General features: G+C 39.4%; 1 protein-coding gene across 1 annotated transcript; it reads right to left on the bottom strand.

Annotated features, from left to right (window-relative positions):
- Positions 1-297: 297 nt before the first annotated feature.
- On the bottom strand, positions 298-22720 carry LOC100538613 (solute carrier organic anion transporter family member 1C1-like). The gene is made up of 14 exons (XM_085231324.1): positions 22575-22720; positions 19862-20003; positions 19027-19159; positions 18274-18395; positions 17068-17214; positions 15609-15707; positions 14562-14807; positions 13579-13743; positions 9836-10031; positions 8170-8335; positions 7557-7741; positions 3451-3515; positions 2255-2372; positions 298-1234 (listed from the first exon to the last, which is right to left on the bottom strand). Exons 1-14 carry the CDS (start codon positions 22701-22703, stop codon positions 1012-1014), a joined length of 2136 nt encoding a protein of 711 aa, XP_085087450.1. The 5' UTR covers positions 22704-22720; the 3' UTR covers positions 298-1011.
- Positions 22721-24353: the final 1633 nt, after the last annotated feature.

The raw sequence follows: 24353 nt of genomic DNA, 5'->3' as shown, positions 1-24353 counted from the left end.
CTTTAACAGATGCAATCTGCAGTGGTGCTGTCATCATCTTGTTCAGTGCAAGCATTCTTGAGGTTTTGTTCCATACTAAGCAACCCTTCCTTGTACTCCCCACCTTAAATTCATTTCATACCAAACATTATCAAACTGCAAAATGCATGTACAAAAGAGTAGTATGACACATCTTAGTTTCAGCTAACTGTAATAAATTAGAAAGGAAAGCCCCAAATCACTTTGTCTTTAAATTCATTTTATTCTTCTGAAGCTGTCTTATCATAGCTTTTTAAAAAATTAATCATTTGTATCTCATATCAGGGTGTTATTACATTGCATAGAATGCATGGAATTATTCAGTCCACTGAGTACTAGCTAGAAACAAGAAACTGCTGGAGGCTAAAGAAGCTTGATTTTGCAATTTCCTTTGGATAATACTCCTGCGGAATTGTCAACTAAAATGACAATATTTCTTGCTGTTATTGCTGTGCTGTAGCAGATTATACTTGAAAAGAAATTCCTAACCACAACATTTGATGGCCTAAATGCTGTGGATTGAATGCAGGTGATGCCCAGAGTCTGTAGCTGATTTGTCCTTCCTGCAAACCCCTGTCCTCCTGCTCCACACTGTAGGCTGCCAAGTCAGGCTAGTAGTATGGCTGAAAGCTACATTTCAGCCACCCTTTGTACACAGAAGCCAGAAAAGGGGCAGCAGCAGCTTGTGCAGCTTGGCAAGGAGGGATGGAACTCTCAGCAGCCACAAAACTTGCTTGTAGAAATCTGCATCTCCCCAGCCATAACAAGTCCCCTCCCTTGAGTGCTGTTGACTCAGCAGGACAAATGGTGAGTGGTGTTTTCAGAGTTGGACGTGTGCTAAAATACCTGTATTCTTTGCTTTTCATATTTACAGTGAAAATTACAGGAAGGTCAACATTATTCAGGGTGAATACTAAAATACTGCTTCACTGCTGACAAATTTTTGCCTGAAACACCACTTACTGGATAACATCATGGTGGAGATCTGCCTTCCTAAAGCCTAGTCTCCTTTTCTGGCCAGTATGTTGTTTGAATTAAATGATCACTATTGACAAAATTATCTTTCCTGCTCTTTGTCACACAGGTGTCTCTTTCCCCATTGGCTGAGAGGGTTTCATCTTGCGGAGCAGACCTCTTCCGGAGAACCCAGAGGACAGCAATACTGAAGAAAATGGACACAGTGCCCAACACCAATGTCAGCCCCAGGTACATGTATCTGAGAGAAAAAACAATCTGTCAGAGCCTATCTCAAAAGCAAGGCACAACTAGAACACATTTATATTTCCACGTCATAAGTTAGGAATGTGTTCAAGAAAAGTGGTAAGGAGATGATGCTGGAGTTCACCCAGCTCACTGCACAGGCTGGGGCCAAAAAGGGTCTCAGGCATCGTTTGACTTCCTCCTTTTCGATATACATCAGTAAGAAGAATGCTAACGTTTCCAGGGCAATTAATTTTTTGCTTGTTACATAAACAGTACCAGTTATACCAAAAGCATTCGGTGGTTTTGTTGCTTTACAAACCTAATGACAGTTGCAATATCAACAGCAATAACAGGATCATTATTCTTTGTTAGGAATGAGTCCTAAATGAGCTTTTGTTCTTTTCTTCAAATTTCCAAAACATGATGTGCCCCTCATTTTTTTATTTTATTTTATTTTTGTTTATTTTTGTTTATTTTCCTGGCATTGGAACCTCAGCAGCTGACTTATTCTCTCTTTTCCCTTTTGTTATTGTTATTCCATTCTCAATTTCTGCTAATGTTTTTCAGAAACACAGTTGAGACAATTGCTTTTCTCTAGCAATAAATCAACAGAGTTAGCAGTGCATTTTAGGACTAGGCATTCTAGGCATGATGTGACACATTCTTCTCTTACTTTTTGTGGTCCATCTCCAGAATGGAGCAGTGATGAGGTTTAACAGCCCTTCCACACATACACACAGAAGACTTGCTAAGAAAATTTGGGGAAGGCTCAGTAGAAAATTGAGATTTTAACTGATTTTCTTTTCTGAATATTTAGTGACTTCCACTAGTACTGAAATAGCATGGACTAAAAAAAGCCTAAACCAGAAGAGAATGCTAAAATCTAAGCATTCTTGCTATTTCTGCTGGCCAAATTCTTTCATTCAAGATTTTTTTTTTTTAACCAAAATTTTCTGATAGAAATTCTACCAGTGCTGGCTGTACATGTACTTAAAGAAAGTAAATTAAAGAATGAATAGAGAAGAGCTGTTACCTGAGTGCACTGGAGTCATAGAGTCTGCATGCTCCTCTTCCCCCGCATCTTTTGCTTCCCCATTTCAGGCAAGTAGTGTCTATTGCCACTCCAAAATATACTGGGGCTGGAATCCCAGCTGGGTGTATTTAACAAAAAAACAGAGGCAAGATTACTTTTCAGGGTGAGCAGTTCTGATCTAGACAGGCACTAGCATAGAACATTAAGTTATACATTCAAATAGCAATGACACTTTCACACTTTTTGCTAATTTAAGAAGTCACGACTTGTGTTGCCCAAATGAACACTTTCTTCCCTACAAAAAATGAGGATTGGGTCGGAAATGAAGCTGATCATCAGAAAGCCTGCTGAAGTCAGCAAGCATCTTTACCAAAGATGGTAGTGAACTCTGACCTCCAGTACACCTCTACTTAGATTAATTCCCTCAGTGACTCATAAAAATATACGTGAAAAATTATTATGAATTCTCAGCCTTATCTGTTCTGTCATGCTTGATGTTGAATAAACAGAGACAGGAAGTAGTTTTTGTGTTGGCTTCATAGTACAAAGGATCACTTGCCACCTCTATATGTGTTAGCAGGGTACATTTTTACTATAGCTATGTCACAGCAGTAGGATTTACAGTTACAGAATCACAACATGTTTAAGGCTGGTAGGGAACCTCTGGGTCCATCTGCTCCAACTTCTGCTCATTCAGAGACACCCAGAGCAGGGTGCCCAAGACCACATCCTGGTGGCTTTTGAAGATCTCCAGAAAAGACACTCCATAGCCTCTCTGGGCAACCCGTGCCAGTGCTCTATCATCCACACAGCACAGAAGTTTTCCGTGATGTTCTGAGGGACCCTCCTGTGCTCCAGTTTGTGCCCAGTGCCTCTGGTCTTGGCACTGGGCACTACTGAAAAGAGTCTGGCTCCATCTTCTTTGCAACCTCCCTTCAGGTATTTATACACATCAGTGAGATCCCTCCTCTGAATGGAACAGTTTCAGCTCTCTCAACCTCTCCTCATAGGAAAGGCGCTCCAGTTTTACAGATATAAATTTGCACCTTTCCAATCCTTTTCCTATATTTTTTAAAGCCATATAATGTTAACTTGTCAATTAGAAGTTGCTCTTTAGAACAATCCAAATTTAATTTTAGGATAAATGATTAGTAAAGAATACATTAAAATACATCCAAGAATATGTCTGGACTTACCAAGTACTCTTATTGCCAATGTATAGATACCAAGTGCAAATGATTTCAAGTGTGGCTTAATGCATCTAAAAATAAAATGTTAAGTAGAAATATAGAATTGATTGTAAAGAATTTGAATCAAACTAGAAGTCATGAGGGAAGAAATAAATGTTACTTTTCTTTTCTCGATGGTATCAACTTCAACAGAATCACAGAAATATATAAATATATAAATATAGCAAGGATTCTAAACATCTATATTCAATATCACATTTCAAGGCGGGACCCTTTCAGATAAGACCAGCACTTTGGAGTTACTGATACAAGACAAGAATACTGTGTAAAATCATGCATCGTAACAATCCTTTTCAATTAAAAATATCTGAAATTGTTGCTAATAACTTGAAGTGGTAAAAGGTATTTAGGTACAACATTGCCCTTACTCTGTGTCTAGGAGCAAGATCAAAATTCCTGTAAAAGTAAATCATTCAAACCACTGTCTGACAGAACAGGCCATTTACAGCTGGACATTTCTGAGTTTGTATAGGGGCCCAGAACAGATATCGATGTTTTTGGCTTGAGAACAGCCCTGCTCCAGCCTTGGGCAGGTAGCTCACCTAGAAAAGTGGGAGTGGTAGGGCTGAGGACAGCTACTCTTCCTATTCAAGCTAGCAGTAAGGTGCAATGGAACCAATCTAAGTGTGCTGTTTCACCCAGTTTGCCTATTACAAGACCTAATCCGGCTAGAATCTGTGTACACTGATGGTCACCTGGCTGAAATGGGATGTGCTTAATATGTGTGGTGACTAAGAGAGGTGCCTCATTGTGCTACCTGATAAAATTCCCTACTGTCTCTGTCATTTCTTTCACTATGAAAAACAGGCTGAAATTCAGTTGTTACTATGAATTTAAACACACCACTTAGGAGGTATGGCCACTGTTCTCTGAAAAGGGATAGGCTCAGCTTCCATAGTCAGGAACACCCCTCAACATTGCAGAACTAGCTCTTTTGCTCTCCAGCAGTTTTGTTTAGTTTTGTTTTTTTTCCCAATGTAGTTGCCAGGACAGCAGTAAGAACTCATATTATAGATTGTACTTGGGTCATCCTCCCATAGTTTTGGGAAATTGCAAAATGGCATGAAGGCTATATATGGAAGACAAAATCAAAGTATAGACAGTTAAAAAAAAAACAACATTGTATGCTTCTCTTGTGATTCAAGTGTTTTATTCTCTGATGACCTGATCATGGTTTATCATCATACTGTCTGTTACTCATGGTTTATACAGGCATTGTCATCTATGAAGAACTGAATGCAGTATGATAGTAATCTTTGCTTTGTCCTCAATTATATATGCTACACTAGCAGGTTGCAGTCTAGAAGTCCTTTTAATCAAGTATAAGGACATGGAAAGCCAAGGATGGAAGATAAAAATTCAATATTTATTATGTGTTCGGTTGGATTTACAGCCTTCTCTTTCAGATGGGAAAAAAAATAATTATTTGAGCATTTGTAATACCTTTTCCACAGAAACTGTAGTTGTCTGAGATCGTGAAAGCCAAATCTTTCAGGAGACCTGAGACTTCTTTTTCACTGCCTAATCACATTCTATTAGTAGCTTGTGCTTAAACAACAGCTATCTGAAGAACAGGGTTTATTTCCTCCGCAACTTCAGGGCTTTCCCAAGTTCCCTGGCAATTGTAATTAGCTTAATACCTCTAAAAAAGACATTTCAGCAAATGACTGTCACCAGCTGCAAGCATATTTCAGTGATTTCAGTCTTGTAAACCCCTGAAGTAAATGTCACTAAATCTTACAGGCTTTTAGGGATTTAGCAGTGTTTGTGCTCCATGGCAGCTGCAACAATGGCTTCTCATCCAAAACCATCAAATTGCTTAAGCGCCGGAATCTTATCAGAGATGACAATACTGAATAATCTTACAAAAAGGTAACTTGTTAAAAAAAAAAAAAAACAACACCAAAAACACAAACTTAAATGAAGTTTGCAGCTTGACCTTGGGATTGCTTCCAAAGAGCATTTGTTGATGGTTTCGGTTTTTGTTTTTTGTTTTTTGTTTTTTTTTTTTTTCTGGGAACAGAAGCACACTTTTGGTTCAAACAGATTTTCAGGGAAAACAGTCAGTGATGGATTTCAGAAAAGCAAGCACAAGCTTAGAGTGGAATTGTGCCCGCAGGTCACTTACAGGGGACAAAAGAAGGGGATTGAACTTGATGAATTCTGTTTTATTTAGCTGTGCACTGGATTCTGACATTTCAGTTCAGCAGAAAAACACTTAACTCCTCAGTTTCAGTTAAGTGTATCTCAAAGTAAAATAATTTTCAACAGGAACAAAAGCTACTGGAGCAGAACCAATAAAGCCTTTTTTTTTTTTTTTTTTTTTTTTTTGCTTTTATATAAAATGTTTTAGGATTGTTATTGAAAAAGCTCCCCAAGATTTTCTAAATAGATCCGCTAAGGTGTAAGTCCCCTGGGAACAAGTGGTTGGAGCTGCAAGGTACAAGCATCTCTGTGCAATTTATGCTCAGTTTCAGCTTTGTGTGGTGGAGACAAGATGGACAGCTGAGGCTGAGCATGAGAGATTCTGCAAAGGCTCTGTGTGATACCACAGGTGTACATTTTCACCCACATGCTTCATGGATATAAGGTAAAAAACACGTGGAGGGATATGAGAAGGAAACTGCATCCTCACCACCTTTTATTCAACAGAAAATCCCGCTTTACTAGGGGCAACACAACATCTGAACTTGTCAGTTATCTTCCTCTTGGTGCATAGATTCAAGACTGTTTCAACAGTGCATAAGCTTCAGTAGGAAAAAAAAAAGAAGATTTAAATATGATTTTTCTTCCTGCAGTTACTCCTTGGACAGACACCATGTGTTATTGCAGTGCTCAGTGCAACACCCTTCACAATAAATGGGGAAAGCTATGCAGTGTGCATGGGTGAAGGTGCAGACCTCACTGTCAGTGCTTGTGGAGATCAGTGGAGAAGCATCCTCAACCATTTCTGTAAGCCTCTGTACGAGCATTACTTCTGGCTCAAGGGTTGTGCTGGAATCACAGCAGAAGTTACATTTCCTTATTTAGGTTTTTCCCTATAGTCTATATAGTCTATATACAGCCAGTTCTAACACTGGCTTTTTCCATGTGGCATAAAGACACTGTCCCGTTCCAGAAAATTTCATTCAAAAGCAAAGAAAAATTGGGTGTAAGAAAAAACAAAAATAATAAATCTTAGTTAGAGAGTATTTAGTGTTGTTTTGTTTGAGAAGTAGAACATACACATATGGAAATAATTTGGAAAAAGAAACTGAGAAAGAAAGCCTTCCAAGACAGAGGGGAGCAGCACTTATTTAGAATCCAAAAATTGCAAGAAGCTGTCAAAAACCCAGATTAATCACTGGAAGTATTATGTTCCTTTTGCACTTTCTAAAATTAGTTTAGAAGCTTATACTCAGTGATGGACAAACAGTCCCAGCAGTTAAGTACATAGTGGAACAATCCTTTGGGACTAACTTTTAATAAACTCATGATTGTTACAACAAAAAAAAAAACTCCAAAACAAAAAACAGCTCATGCAAAACTATCATTTTTTTATTATTATTTGAAGAGGGAAATGTAGGATATAACAATGATATGGAACAATACAACAGATTTGAGAAGAAGAGCTGAGTGCATGTAGATAGTTTGGGTTAGGTGACCTCTGTGTATGTGTATGTTGGTATACATAGGAAGCAGGGAAAGCTGACTACCTATAAGCATATACATGCACATATTGGTATGTGTAAAGCTCATTTCCATTCATGCCACGGCTGTTTAACACTGTTCTGGTGGAGTAAAAGGTATTAAGTGAAGCAGAACTTGACATAAATGATAGCTAGGCCTCCTATATTATATTTAAAATCAAAAACATATAGCGTGTATCTGTAACTATAAACACGCTGTATCAATGGTAGAATACCTGTTAATAAATGAAAAAAAAATAATTTGAAAGCTACCTCACAGCTGAAAACATTTCACAGTATTAGGGAATAGAAGGAGACCCAGTTTCATACATCAAAACATCTTGAAAACATTTGCCAACGTTAGCAGAAATAATGATTGCTTACCTTAGAAGAAGTATGTATCCTGGTGTGCCACCTACTGACAAAGTATATGAAGTGATAACTGATATTACCAGAAAGTATAGAAACATTTTCGGACACTCATTTCCTTTTTGACATGGTCCCATCACAGCTGAGGAGCTTCTTGATGGAGATTCCAGAATCCCTACACAGCTGCAGTTAAAGAATACCTGTAAGACAGCAGGTGAAAGTGTGTGATAACCAGAACAGCAAGAAAATGCTCAGGAATTGCACATCATGCTTTTCTGGTTAGCCAAAATTTTAAATCCTAACTGGAAAAAAGGCATTTTAGTTAAGGAAATTTTATAAAGAAAAAGATACTTTTGATGAATGCATTTCCTTTTTTTTTTTTTTTTTTTTTTTTAATAGTTTTGTAGTTTTGTAGCCAGCAGCTAAAATAACTCCTACATTCTCTTCTTGGAATCTCTAATGGAAACAGCAGTTGAGAGAGTTTTAAATGCGGGTGGCAGATCGCTAAAAACCTCAGGAGTTTCTGGTTGGAGAGGACATGCCTTACTCATTTTTAATTTACTCACTCTCACAGAACTGGGCTATTAGGAAAGCTACCACATCATGTATGGAAACGAAAGGCTCTCACAGTGTTTTTCCCACTGCCGTTGGATGCCTGGCAGCCAGCGAGACACGCAGAAATGTAGGTGATGCCATTCTCTCCACAAATAGGATCCCAGTCATTCTGGGAGCACATGCAGCCCAAGTTGCACTCTGAGAACAGGCCTTGCTCATAACCAACCTTCTGCTTGGTCCTGCAGGAGAAAGAGGAACCACAGTGATGTTTTCTGACAGATGTGGAGAAAATTGTTATTATTGGGGTTTGTGTCTTTAGGCCATTAAAGCGTTGTCTCTTCCTATCAGTACAGCAGGGTAGATTCTTATTTCTCTGATGTCATGAGGATTTCACAATATCAGAAAAGGATTTCATAGAATCATAGAATCACAGAATGGCCTGGGTTGAAAATGACCATAATGATCACCTAGTTTCAACCCCCTGCTATGTGCAGGGTTGCCAACCACCAGACCAGGATGTCCAGAGCCACATCCAGCCTGGCCTTGAATGCCTCCAGGGATGCACATCCACAACCTCCTTGCGCAACCTTTTCCACTGCGTCACCACCGTCTGTGTGAAAAACTTCCTCCTAATATCCAACTTAAACCTCTCCTGTCTTAGTTTAAAACCATTCCCCCTTGTCCTATCACCATCCACCCTTATAAATAGCCATTTCCTCTCCTGTTGATACGCTCCCTTCAAGTACTGGAAGGCCACAATGAGATCTCCCCAGAGCCTTCTCTTCTCCAAGCTAAACAAGCCCATTTCCCTCAACCTTTCCTCATAGGAGAGGTTCTCCAGCCCTCTGATCATCTTAGTGGCCCTCCTCTGGACTCACTCCAAGAGCTCCATGTCCTTCCTGTACTGGGGGCTCCAGACCTGGACACAGTACTGCAGATGGGGCCTCACAAGAGCTGAGTAGAGGGGGACAATCACCTCTCTCTCTCTGATGACCACTCCTAATGCAGCCCAGAGCACAGTTAGCCTTCTGGGCTTCAAGCACACACTGCTGGCTCATGTCCAGCTTCTCATCCACCAGGACCCCCAAGTCCTTCTCAACAGGGCTGCTCTCAAGGGGTTCTTCTCCCAGTTTGTATAAATAACCTGGGATTGCCCTGACCCAAATGCATTTATTCAAACTGAAGAAACTACCTTGCAAGACAACTCTACCTGCACCTTCATCTAGCTGCTGATGAATACAACCACCATGCAGCTCCAGGGACTGTAATAGCAGGGCTTGGACCAAGTGTACCTCATAGCTAACACCATGGTTAACTCATGTTAATTCATTAAACACTCAGTTTTGGGTTCAGAGGCTATTAAACACCATGAGTTGCTCAGCAGCACATAGAGACAAGGAACAACTAATTGAATCTCACTCCCCTGCTGAACTCTTCACATTTCCTGGAATCTCTGTGTTCAAAGGATGAGTCCCATGGCAACAATAATTAAAAAATAATCAGAAAAATAATCTGCACTTGTGACACAAAACCCAAAGAGCTGAAGGCAGCAGTCACAAACAGGGTCTGACACAATGCCCACTGGAATAGACAGAATGGTTTCCACTGCTTTGAATCACTTCTGAGAAACATATTTAGATCATTCACTTTTTCAACAACATATACATTGTGGAATACAACGATCAAGGAGTTTTCTTCACAGTAGCACTTCATGCTGAAGTTTGCCCTTCTTGGCATACCCATGGTAAGATATGGTCAGTCCGGCTACATCTGAGTTCTCACAGCCCATGGCAAACAATGAGAGCAACAGAAGGTAACCAAAAAAAGATGATCCTAGGGAGATTTTTGCAGCCCCTAAAACACTGATTCTGAATTTCTTCATGATCAGTCCCCCAGAGAATATGCCAAAGGCCACAGCAGGAATGTTGATAAGACCTGAAATCAAACAGAAAAATAATTGGTATTATTGAAAACTAGCTCAGTGGACTATCCTCCTCAGCAACTAAAGCAGAAGCACTGATAACATGAAGCAGTAAAATATGAATATTCTTCAAGTTGGGCATTTTATTTGTCCAAATTTGTTTCTGTGAATGTGCTGGTACTGCTTTTAACTTGCTCCTAGGGAAATGCTTCATTGGTAGGTCTTTGAAAGCTTAGTATCAGCAATACCTTATTTAAGGTCTAGATGACAACATTCTAATTTCTCAAGCTAGGTGGTTTTCTGCGCTATGAGTTTGTCAGAGGAGGGATCATTGTAGTGTTGATTCAAATATTCCTAGTGCTTTCCTCTTGAATGGTGCTCTAGGCTCAGAAAAGTTGCCTGGGACATTGGGCTGCTATGGACAGCCAAGGTCCTGTGGGGTTCTGGCACAGAACCCTCCCTGTGTCTCTATTCATGTCCTTCACCATGGAGCAACAGAAGGAGTAACAGAGGCCATGATCCAGGGCTGTGTTGTCTGAGAAATCATAGAATCACAAAATGGCTTGGGTTGGAAGGGACCTTAATGGTCATCTAGTTCCAACTCCCTGCCATGGGCAGGGTTGCCACCCTTTAGATCAGACTGCACAGGGCAGCAACCTGGCCTTGAACATCCCTCCAGGGATGGGGCAGCTTCTCTCCTTCCCTTTTGCACTGGCAACAAGAGCCCAAACTGCAATTCTCAGCGGCATATTCTGTTTTACCCAGTGGTACAAAGCCTGGAGAAAGACCTGCTCCTTCTGTCTTTATTGAGCCATAAAACTAACGATTCCCCAAAGAAGCCTCAGACAGGGAGAGAGCAAGTGATATGCCATCACATTCACACACAGGAGATTTATGCAATTTCTCCAGTTTTGGTTGTGGAAATGCTCCCCTAGCTGAGTTTTTTATCCCTAACAAATACATATAATCCATGAGCACCCTTCTTCTAATAGGCTTCAAGCAAACAAGTGGAAGAGCAGTGAAGGAAATATGAAACATTTTGTGACCACTGACTCTTACTGGAATAGTGCTGCTAAAAGCCATGTCCATATTGATAAATATGGACAAGACAAAAAAAAATCTGCTCAACGCAGATCTATTTACATCAAAAAGATGTAAATAGAGACCACCATAAAAGAAACTGCACAATCAAACAAGGTACACTTCTGGATTTCATAGTTACTGAAACTGAGTTTCCCAGCTTTACCAGCTAGCTTCAGAATATTAAATTCTGGTTTGCACAGAGTTCTCTATTTGTTTTGCAGCTTTTATTTCATGCTGACATCTAGTGGTGCTGAGCTGAGCGAGTGTACAAAACAAAAGCAAGTACAAAAACATCCATGCCTTCAAACATATGATGAAGTTTCTGAAGTTTATTCAGATTTCAAACAACTTGATGAAAAACACATATTCATGTTGGCATCTGATCTCCCTACTAGGAAATGCACTGGGATCTCTTGAATTTCTGGTTTGAGTAAGTGTTAAATCCATCTGTACGCATGGAAAAAGCAGTGCAGAGCACTGATGCTAGAAGTATGCTTGACGTTACAAAGAGAATTATTCCATCTGGCAAAAGTATAAGTCAGTACTTTGGCAAGTATGATAGCCCCATTCAGTTACTGCTGAGTTTCAAGAGATTTCACTGGGTGGCATTTTTCATCTGCATTCATGTGAAAATCATATTTCAGGGGATTTCAGAAGTAGCATCCAAAGCGCAGCATACGTAAATGTAGAGTCACAACAGTCTCTTGTGGGTGCCCTGTCCAAACACTTTGAAGCTGCAGTTTTTCCTGTTCTCCTTCTCTTGTATGGAGAGATTGAGACTGAGCATGGGAGCTGCATGATGTACCAGAAAGCACATACACCATGCTTGCCCATTCCTATGCACCTCTTTTATTCATATATACATTTTATGGGCTTACAGATCAACCTATTGCTTGACACTGGCATCATGGAAAACAATATTGTGCATATATTTATGGAAAATAATACAAACACACCCTTTTTCTTTCTAGCATGTTCCTTAGTTTGTGACTATTGAAAAATATCCTCTTCTAGCCTCCAGCATGCTTTGTTATTGATGTTACAGTGCTTCAAATTTCTCTGACAATTCAGATGTCCTTCAAATATATGGCAGTAGAAATATATGGCAATAGAAATAGAAAACCAAAAAAGAAATAGAAAAAGACTGAAGAGGAAGGGAAAGAGAAATAGGCACTGTTAGTACAAGCAAGTCCTCAGCTTTCTCAGCAAGAGTGGATTGAAAGAGGAAGAAAAGGGAGAAAAGGGGAAAACATCTTGTTGTAGTGATTATCACTTGGCCAGGACCCTTCCCTAGCTAAGCTGTCACATTTTCCCTGGTGGATGTAGCCTGTACGCTTTGTGAAATCAGATGGATCTTAATCCTCACTCAGTTTGCACATACCTGAAAGCTTAGCTCCAGAAAATCTGTAAATACAATGAGAAGTACTGTGCTGAATGTAGGGATTGTTTCCAGGACTTTCTCTGGCTATTGCCTGTGCCTGAAGATTTCTCCTTGCTTGTAGGGCTGTTGTGCCAGGAAATTCCAGCCTCTATCTTTAAGGAATTAACATAGCACAATGGATCACTACAGCTTTTCTGCATATATATACTTCGTTGCTGTGCAACTAAAGCTGCCCTCAAATATGGCAGATCCCTCTGCATTGAACAGATGTAAACCCCTTTGCTGTCTAATGCTGTTGAGTCACTGTACCTCAGGAACTGAGGCTGAGCCTGTAGGTTCAACAAAGTGGACAGTGAAGTTCACCATCCTGAAGGCATCCTCAAAAAGCAGCCATCTCAATATTCAATGCTGCCCTTGCAGCTAGATGAGAAAGGTATCTTCTTCCTGTGAGTCTGGCAGAGCAGAAGCTCAGTGGTGCCAGCAGAACCAACACTGCCCACTCTCAAGCTCTCCATACAATCTGGAGTGACTAACTCATTCTTAGATAGAGTTAGGGCAAAAATACTTGATTTCCTTTCACCTGCATTGCACTGAGATAATGTTAATTTTAATTCATATGTTACATGATCATTTATATGACTTTAACTTCCTTTTACTTAACACCAACCTTCTTTGGAAAGTAAGAAAGCAATATCACAGCTACTTTATGGTCAGTCTTTTAGCATGAACTGAGTTGATCTTCATTTTGTTGAAATAAGTGGGAAGCCAGCAAGGAAACAGATCTGTCTGATGACAAATTTATGTCAAATATTTTAAACTAAATTATTTTTCAATTTTTCTGGAAGAATTGGAAATGAAGTATCAAATTGTGCAAACTTTTACAGATTGTGCAATCTTGTACAGATAAACTATGAGCTAACAAGTGCTAAAGCAGAAATAAAGTAACTTACCTTCTATGAGCAACTACTTAAAAGCCAGATAAGGAAGGAAAGGAGAAAAAAAAAAAAACAACATAGCCTCAAGAGCAATTTATGTATGCATACACCACTCCTAAAATATCCATTTTTTAAGGAATCAAGAAGCAGATATAGCATTACCTATAACAAAATTAGTTTTTGAAGATGTTTGCCCATACTGTTGTTCAATATATTTTGGCTTATATGTCACCATGCCAATTAAAGAATTGAAGTGAAGGATACTTGCACACAAATACAGACTATAAACTGGATTTCCAAAGAGGTTCTTCAGTGATGGCAAGAAGTCTGTAAGACAAAACAGTAGAAATGACAACCAGACCAGAGAGAGAATAACTGCTGTGAATAATGTTTTGTAATCTGCGTCTTCCAGAGGAGAAATGCAGGACATTTTGGGGGGAATAGAGTCCCCACTATGTTTGTAAGAGATGCACTCCTGGATGGTGGGAATGCTGGTCTAAAGTACTAAGAATTAGCTTTCCAGAACAGCTATCTTGATTTAGGCCTTCTTTCGATCAGAAAACTACTTTGTGTCCTCAACAGCCACAACATCTTTCAGCTGAAATTAGGAGCAGATGGTGCTATGCACAGCTGACAGTAAGCACAGACATTGAGTTACAGATCGAAGTATTGAGGGAAAATACTTTTGGCAAAGTACAGCCAAGGAAATGCAGTTGTTCAAAAGAACCACTTTTGTTAAAATAGAGTTAGTCTCCTGAAGTACTGTACCTGGTATGTTCCTATCCTTATTCTGATCAGCCATTATATGCATTTTACAGATGACTATAAAGAAAAAGAAGGTTTACTAGAAACTGAGATTGTTAGTTTTTGACACCCCACATCTGCAACAGCCAAATTCTGTGAATGACAAACTTTTACAGGTTTGTTATATTTGCTGTACCACTAGCATAATTTTAAAACTCTCAGATGGATAAATTCTACATGCAAGAGCAGGTCTGCAGAACAATTAAGAGATCCTTTTTGTGCGTACAAATTACGTGGAAACTGATATCTGAAGGAAAAAAAATAATTCTGAGGTTGTTAAAAAATCTGAAAGCTAGTGTGAAAAAGACTCAGCAGTCAGGACAGAAGCTCTGATGACTTGCCTTTTGCCATCTCAGCAAACTTCATTTGCGGTTGATAAGATTTTTGTTGCTCTTTGTTATCCTGAGTGATGAACTTGGACTGCTCAGAAGAGGTGCTGGAGTCCTTTCTGCTCTCTGGTTTTGGGAGGTGCTTGGGCAGGAACCAGAAGGGAATACCAGCCAGAACACTGATAACACCTGCTATTAGGTAACCCAGCCACCAGGCTCCCACCCATTCCACATCCTTGTGAGTTATCGTTATGCTGTCTGGAGAAAGTCAAGAAAGAAGGAAAAAAAAAAAAAGTTGTTTAAAGAATGCTTGCTGATAGCAATGAAGATGATTTTGTGGGAAGTTTTCTCCAGAGAAGTCCGTTCTCCCACCACCAGATTTAGCTGTGCCATGTGTCTCTATGGATAATATAAGAACAATTTAGCAATTTCAGGGAGGTGACAAGGCTTGCTGATTCCTGTGTCACACTGGTCTCCTGTTCCTGACACCAGGGTGTCCCAAAACTCTACTCACATATTCCCAAAGAGGCTATGAGGATCAGGCCACGGAGTGGTCCAGTTAAAAACACTGCTGCCCCAATTATGCTGTTCTGTTTAAGGGTCACAAGCCCAGCTAGAAGAAGAAAGGTGTAGTATCAGGAGGAAGTTAGTTAAGAGTTCTTGCATGCATTGCAAGACCTGCTTTCTAGGCAATGGTGGTCTGTTGGAAAATGAAAAAGGAATTCTCTTGGCAGGAGCCTCAGTCCTGTCTCTTCCTGGTGCCTACTGTCTGCCAGTAGCTACTCACCAGCACAACTCCTGAGGGCACCAGCTGAGGCTGTGCTGGGTCTGAGGGAGCATCAGGCCTCCTATTTCTTCCATACTTGGCCTTGTGGATAGATTTTACTGCATGAGGCACTGCATTGCAGTCATCCATTTTATCTCAGAGAGTAGCTGCTCTGCCCTCATTAGCCTTTTATCTATACAAGCTAACTTAATAGTTCTTTAACTGGAACATATGCCTAAAACAGGCATACTGGAACTAAACTGATTTTTTTAAACTTGAGTTTTCTGACTTACCAAGGTCTACAAAGCCAATGTCAACATAAAGTTTGGCACACAGAGATCCAAGAAGAAAGCCAAATATTGGACCTATAATTGCAAGTGTCTGTACGCAGCCTGTAATGGAAACCAGGGGATTGTTACTCTTCTGAGTGAGTGAACATCAGCTCTTGTTGCACAAAAGAACAGAGTACAACGTGATAGGTAACAAGTCAGACAGTCTTAAAATACTAATCCACCTTTGCTCTCTTGCACATCAGTTACTCAAATCAGCACTTTTGCAAGAAGGAAAAAATAACAATAAAATTTCATGCACTTCAACGACACTTTGATATTTTGTTGTTAAAGAACAATTAAAAAACAAAATTCAGCCCAACATAATAAATCAGGGAATTAGATAGCCTAAACTTCTAATCAATCTATAATTACTATAAACTCTTTAGCTGGCTAGATTGAAGTAACTGGAAAACAAATATCATCTACCAAAATAAATTTTAAATCGTGGTAGACAGTGAGCAGGCAGAAAAATCACTTTGGTTTGGTATCCAATCTTAACATATTTCAAAACTCCTTAAGATAAACATTCCATATTTTGAATGTTCAAAACTGATCTGCAAATCTGGAAAGACTGAATCTTTTAAATTGAGATCCTGAGGTTTTTCCAAGCTGGAAACTGTGAGAGGAGATGTTGATGGAGAAAGACCTTTTGATAATATTTTAGGTGAATACACAGAGCTCAGTGGTACGTGGAGACAGGACGAGGGGAAACGGACATAAGCTGCAGCATAGGAAGTTTCGCCGAATGTGCGTAAGAACTTCTTCATGGTGAGGGTGACGGAGCACTGGAACAGGCTGCCCAGGGAGGTTGTGGAGTCTCCTTCTGTGGAGATATTCAAGTCTCGCCTGGACGCCTACCTGTGCGACCTGGTGTAGGGAACCTGCTTTGGCAGGGGGGTTGGTCTCGATGATCTCTAGAGGTCCCTTCCAGCCCCTACAATTCTGTGATTCTGTGATTCTTCACACAATGAATACAAGAAGAAAAAGGTGATACTTTTTCAAGCCTCAATTACTATTGGTTGTAATCCTGTTTCAGTCTGAAGGGGAAGTCATGAGTGCCCACTGAGACTCTATTTTAAGTGCTTAAAATAACACGTTTTTATCACTTTCCAGAGAACTGAATGTGCACAGAAGCTCAACAGTCTCCATTCAGAAGAATTAGGAAGATTAGAGTAACAGCATGAACCCTAGATCAAATTCTTTCCTCAAATTAAGATAATGGGACTGTGCTAGTGTAATTAAAGGGGAACTTGGAACCCTTAATGTATATGATTGTTAAATAAACTTTAATATTGGAAATAATGCAAGTAAAACAATCAGGGCAAGCTAATTCAACAACAGTCACTCCATTAGTAAAAATGACTATATTTTCTCTAAGGAAAAATCCATTAGGAAAAAAAATGTGAATTATTTACTTTACCAATGTATAAGGCAGCGTTCTCTTCAATGGCATAATCATCAATGTATGTAATTCCCAGAGGCTGGATAGGAGTTTCACCTATTCCACGCAAAAGATTTCCCAGTAAAACATAGATCCACATAGAAGAGCCTGCTTCTTTTTCACATCCTGGATATATCACAAGAGAGACAACAATGTGTTTTTATCACAACATTTTTACAGTGAATGCACAGGACTTCTAAAATGCTTTTAACGTGGGAAAAGCAATGGAAAAACTGAAAAAAAGTTTTGGAGCCAAAAGTGGTGGTAGCAGTTTTAACCCCATCAGGCTGAGGTAGACACATGTCTAGCAAGAACTACTCCAGGTAATTAGTAAAACGTATTAAAAGTCGGCCAGTTTTATAAATATCTTAGCACCACAGAACATCCAAAGTTGGACCCACAAGGATCTTCTAGCCCACCTCCTGGCTGCATGCAGGACCACACAAAATCCAAATCCTACGTCTGAGAGCGCTGTTCAAATGCTTCTTGAACTCCAGCACTTGGAGCCGTGCCCACAGCCCTGGGCAGCCCGCTCCATGCCCACCGCCCTGTGGTGCAGACCCTGTCCCTAACCCCCAGCTGCCCCTCCCCTGACACAGCTCCATGCCGTTCCCTCGGGCCCTGTCGCTGTCACACAGAGCAGAGCTCAGCGCTGCCCCTCCGCTCCCTGTGAGGAGGTGCAGCCGCCATCAGGCCTCCCCTCAGCTCCTCTGCTCTGCGCTGAGCACACCTCAGTGGGGAGACAGCTTCCAGCTCTGCAAAACAGAGGGCAGTGGGCAGGAAAATAAATGAGGAAGTGGGTCTGCAGTCTGGAAGACCTAATCTGCTATTTCCAGCAGGACAAGGACCTAAATGCTCTTTTCCTGACAGAGAAAAGACCAAAGCTTTCCAAGGGTCCTGTGTGAGTTTAGGGTTTCTGCAAGCCATGATGCTGCAGAAAGTTGCTGGAGAAGAGGTGGCAGAAGTGGTGAAAAGACATCTAAAAAGGCATCCTGAAAAGACTGTGAGTAGTGGCAGATGTTCATTTGCTTTTAAAAAATTTGTCTCACTAGGAAGATCTGGCTTTTCTATGGGACAGATCCATCTGATTCCAATTTTTTTTTCATTCTAATTAAGTCAACGTTTGAGAGCCTTCTGGTATGTTCTGGGGTGCTCACCACTGTATGTAAAATAGATTGCTCTCACCTGCATTTATTTTGGCTTGAGATTTTTCCAGGGCCGAGAGTGGAGTTTGGCTTTTCTCCTGCAGACATGGAGAGATGCTAACAGTTGAATTGATGGTGGAAGGAAATCTTTCATACTGATATCTGTTTACAAACCAAAGTTGTTTTTTACTCTCCCAACTTAGAAGAAAAAAGAAACAAACAAATCTCTTGCTACCATGGAGGAGAGCACTTAAATACAGCACTTGAATGCAGATTTCATCTGCATCTAGAATTACAAATGATCCGTTTGCAGTGAATAAATGACACTTGGTTTATATGTAGTAGTGTATGAATATTCCCCATTTGGTTCTGTCACAGTGATGCATTTCATTTTAATAGGAAATCTACTGTACTGTGATACATTAATCTGTACTAAAGAGAATCAGACAGTGGGTGCACACTCTGACTCTTCTTCGATACTCATATTTGTCTTCATGATTTGTCATCTCTTCACCAAATCTTCAGTAATTCTTAAACCATGTCAAAACATGGCTGATATTTGAGCTCACAGGCTAATAAAACTTAAGTTGATTAAAACTTAGGATGGCATGTGTGTTAAAATATTAGCTCTGCTGTAATAAAATAAGTCTTTGTAATAAATATTAGATTGAATATCCACATCTGTATACAACTATTTTTGTAGACCTTTTCACAGTCAATCCTTACATATCTCAGTGAACTAGCATCCAGCATGCATCGCCCAGTTGGAAAATACCAATCATTTTGCGCTTACCGTCCCATGAAGAACTGGGGCATTGCAATTAGGAATGTTCCAGCTGACATAATTAAGCAGCCTGCTCCAATTATTCTTGGCCTGTGAAGCTTCGCTCCAAAGTAGCTTACAAAAACTATGATTAGGAGGTTCCCTTAGAGAGTACAAAAGGAAAACTAAGTTTAATGGCTTGTTGATAAAACACCTCCTAGTAAAATTATTCACAATGTATGCAGCCATTTCAGGGGAGAGGGTTGACTGCATGTGGTTGGTACTTCAACCTCTTTCCAGGCATCTTTCCAGGAGCCCAGTACGTTTCATAAGAAAACATTTGGAAAAACAACTGGAAAAGATAACTGTCAGATGGTAGAGCAACAACGCTTTGCATACCAACTAAGATTTCATTTCTGTGAATACCACAACTCACTGATCAGCCAAGAGACAAAGCCAGTCGTTTGAAATAGCATGAAATGATGTCATACTCCTAACCTTAGTGCAAGGCTGGACAATGAACACAGATTACACAGTTAGAGTTTTGTACCCCTACTGAAGGAGAGAGAAGGCTAAAATTTTTGTAAGTTGTTGAATTCTCATTTTTCAGTTAGCATGTCTATTAGTATTAATTAACTAACAGATAAGCATATCAAATCACAAAATATTTAGGACTATGTTGATTTGCTTGTGTTAGCAACCACATCCTATCCAGTGTAATCATGTTGATAGTCATAATGATTACTACTAAGTAAACCTTGCTCAGTTTTAATAGTCAGAGAAGATTCTGACAAACATTTTTTCACAGCAAATTGCATCATTGTATTTTTTTCTGAAAGCAAAAATGAATTTATACAGCACATACCAATTTCAAAACTGCCATCAATAACACCAACCAAAGAGGAAGGGATATCAAATCTTCTTTCTATTTGCGTGATAGTGCTTTTTAGATAACTTCCTGACAGTGCTTTAGCAAAATAAACAAAAGATAATGCACCAAGAAATATCTGTGAAAGAAATTGACAGTGATTAAAATCAGGCAGATTGCTTTACTTTATTAGTTATTTCTAAGCTATTATTTCTAATAACTGCTTTAATGTCCTAGTCTGACTCAAGATTGGGCTTTGGAAATGAAATTCTCGACCCCAGTGCTTCACACTACAAACAAGCAGAATAAATTTCTTCCAAAATAGTTAAAGTGGAAGATGCACTATAACAACTAAAGGCTCTTCAGTCTGTGGGACAGCATTATATCAAGCCTGAAATAACTCCCCACACTGAAATGCATGTAGGATGAACACAGGGTCCTCAGAACCAGCTGTTCCACTCCTACAGTGCTATTGCCTAATGTAAACACAGCTTTACTAAATTTACTAGTTCCAGGGATACTCACACACCATGAGGTTGATGTTGGAAACCACAAGTTTGCCTTCTACCTTCAAATACAAGCAGCACTAATTGAATGTATATGGCTGCTTTTTGCAAAAAGTGTCAAATCTTTAAACAAAAAATTAAAATACACAGTTTTGTATGGTATACAGAGTGACCAAGACTCTTGTCCTACTCCTTAGGTCTGACTTCTGGGCAATCAGCCTGAAAGCTTTTCCAGCATGCTGGAACCTTGCCAGCGCAGCACTCCTTACGACATCACCTTTGACAAGGCACATTAGTAGTAATACTGACGTCACTGTTGGATGCCAGTTCTCGTGTCAAGGTTCAAAAATAGCTCTGTGTCATATTCAATGCATTTTTTTCTTTATACAGAGCTGGTTATTTCTCTTTCAGAAGCACTTTTGTGTAAATGAACAGCGTCTCGTTCTTATTTTCCGTGGTAAAGGCTCTCAAAAATCTCTCTATTAAAAATATTGCCTTAATCTTTTATATTTTCTGTGTGGTTATACTCTTGGATTTTAAATAGCAATACGAAAGCCACTATGGTTTTCCACAAGAAAATCATACAGGTGAAATTAGAACTGTCTAATTTCTCTGTCCCTCTGGTACACATTTTTCTAGTGGGTTTGGAGCTGTTCCTGTAGAGAGATGGAGAACACGTACAACAGTGGAAAAATGCTCCTGATTTAGATCTGGGACAGAAAGGTCCACAGGATTTCACTTTCTTCAGTGGTCTGTGAATGACTGTAGGTAAAATATCTAATCCTATCTTTTCTGTTTATGAAGGTAATTTTGAAACACAGGAATGCTGGTAATTAGTTCAAAACAAAACAATAAGAAACAAATCACCATCAAGAACAACACATTATTTTGTTGTTTTTCTTTTCTTTTTTTTTTTAGTCTAAGGGTTAATCACAACATTTTGGTTCTGAGAAGCAAAAAAAAAAATCTGGACCAGAAAAAATCTGAGCTGAAATATTATTTCTTTTCTATTTTTGGATCTAATAAGCTGATTCCTAACTGGCTAATCTATGATTGGAGTTTTATTCATTGAAAGGATCGGATTATTTTAAAGCAAATGGAAGAACAATGATAAAATTACTATTGTGCTACAAATTTAATTAATACAACTCATCTTCTGTTTCAAGGCAGGATCCCAATTCCAGGCCTTTACAGGAGCAGGGAAAATCAGGAAGAACATTGAAGAAATAAAATGTTGATAGCAGTTATTAGACTCATTAACATGACTATATCTTAACTGCTTTGCTTAATTTGTAGACTTCAGTTAAATAGGCATTGGTCTTGGTGACTTAATTGGAAGCTGAATCAGGATCGGTGAATAAATTGCCAGTATCTTCGTTCATTTGGAAGAACAACAAAAATAAAAAAAATATGCAATCTGTAAAGAGCTAGGCAAAGCTGATGAATCATTTTCCATGTAACTCAAATCATCTTTCTCATTGTTGTATGGTGATTTATTGAGACCTCACCCAGGAGTCTCAGCATTTCACAACTTGGCTTTGGACAGTGGGTAGAGATGACATGCAAAGCATCATATTGTCTTCTGTATCCCAGGTGTCCCAGAAAGTGGGGAATCCTCCTCCAAGGGGCAGTGATCTGAGGTATAGCCTTGTTGTAAGGCAGGGGGCTTCCATTGCATCAGTGTAGTACTGTGGGTACCAGGAATGCTAATAAAGCAGAGATACTTCAATTCAAAGTGCTTTCAAACAAAGTTTTCTTGAATCAAGAATGTTACAACAGCATTGGACTCAGAACACACAGATCATAGTACAAATAATATTTCCCAGCGCTTGGAAGGCTACAATGTTAAAAATGCCATCTGTGCTAACATCTGTCTGTCTGACTGTAGTATCTGGCTTCTTATGCTCTGTTCTTAACTTCGTGAAAATAGCATGGTGCAATAAGGAGGATATAACTGACCCTTCAGGATGAAGATCTCACAACATGCAAGCCTCAATCAACATGTTATATTTGAATATTGCCAAATGTTAGGCAAATACAGATCAGAGGCAGATATTATTGTGGCTTCGAAGTGTCTTTAATAATTTTGTACTGACTCACCAACACATAATCACAACTTACAAAGGGTTAGTTTACAAAAAAAAAAAAAAAAAAAAAAAAGTTTTCTAAGCCCCTACCAGAATATTCAAAAGCTCTTACTCTACCTTTATACCTCCACAACATGATTGCTTTTCCTTGGAAGTAGAAGATTCAGATTTGAATGAAGATCGGTCAACAGGCAGGATTGTGTTGTTTGAGAATAACTGAGCATTTTCTTTTGAAGAAATCTCCATGATAATATCCCCTGCCTCTAAACCAGAAAACACGAAGAACATTTTTAAAGGGCATCCTTTCAGCTCAGCCTCAAAAGTTTGTCATGTGACAGCAACACCCTCTTGTACTGTTTTCCCTACAACAGCAATTATCAAACTTTACAACAGAATCTGACCAGTGCACTGGATGTTTAATTAAGGAAATTTGCAATCCACTTGCCTATCATAATGAAGATTAAATCGTACTCAGTAAACAATCTTCATCTTCATTCTTGTGCTATCATCAATGTGATTTCATTGAACATTTGGCCAAGCATCATCAGCAGACTAAGTGAGGCTCGTTAACATTTTAAATCACATTTCTGGAACTTATGTGTAAGTTCACATTTCTAGATGTGACCATGTCTGCAGAGATTTCTCAGAGCTGATCTCTGAATTTCCCACATATATGGGACATTGAGTAATTAGATCAAAGGAAATCTAGTCTTGTTAATGAGGGACTTGAATTGTTTTAGATTGAAACATTAGCTCTAATCGCCTGATGTTAGCTAATGAGTTACACAAGAATAAAGAGGTTTAGCTCCCTTTACCATTTCAGATAGGGCCTTAGGGCTCAGTGGTTTTGTCAATTGTTACAGGAAAAATGTGAATTTGCTTCTTTGCAGGTAAATACAAAGAAGTAAAGAAAACCTAAATGCTGCACTTTGGGAACAGAAGGTATCAGTAATTCTTAAATCTCTACTTACATAGTACAGTACTTGGTTCTTAGTTTCAATCTCTCTAAATCAGATCTGTAAATATGAAATCAGCTTCTGTGTTCACATTTGAGCAGCACTGTTTTATAGAACCACTGGCCGAAAATAGAAATTCTTATTCTTTTATGTTTGTCTGAAACAGAGATCTTACACAAATGAAAGGCAAAGAAGGTTTTAAGAATATGTATGTTTGTATGTGAATTTCAGGGATCTTGTGCTTGCAAAAAACTTACAGCCTTCTCCCTCTGTTGTGGTCTTGGGAAACGTCACACTGCATGCCACACTTCCAAGCTTGTACAGTGGAGAATGACTGCATGTACCTCACAGCACTCACATGGAGGTAAATTCATTCAAGCTTATGAATGTGGGTGTGACTCATAGTGTGCTGCCACGTAAGCACATGAAATAAGCCTTTATTTTACAGAAACAGAAAGGATAACATCTGAAACATGGATGATGAAGATCATTTTTCTTATTTTTGAGCAAAGCAGCGTCCAGTTTGGGAAGGTCTAGTAGGGCAGCAGGGACATGCATGGTCTCCTCCACTGCACCCCATATACAGGGCTGATGAAAAATGTGTCATGGAGTTGCTGAGATGGAATAAGACACACTTAACTCCATCACAGAAGTTAATGTCTGGTGCTTGAATGCATCATGCCACACTGAATGCAATTTGTGAAAGGATCAACAGCAGTGCTCAAACAACGCTTATACTTGTCAGTACAAGCACATCTCTTCAGATGTGCAGGCAATGTCTCTGAAGGAAGCTGTTAAGACAGAGAATAGAACACTGTGCCCAGGGTACCATAGACCACTGCATTGTTAGCTCTAGCCTTTCCTTTTTTGTGCAACAAATATAAATATGGGTGTTTCTCTGACCACAAACTACTGTCACTCAAAGGTCTTTTTGGTTCCA

The sequence above is a fragment of the Meleagris gallopavo genome, chromosome 1 (assembly GCF_905368555.1).
Source record: "Meleagris gallopavo chromosome 1, MGAL_WU_HG_1.1, whole genome shotgun sequence".
In the NCBI taxonomy this organism is placed as follows: Eukaryota; Metazoa; Chordata; class Aves; order Galliformes; family Phasianidae; genus Meleagris; species Meleagris gallopavo.
This window is presented reverse-complemented; position numbering and strand designations above follow the sequence as displayed.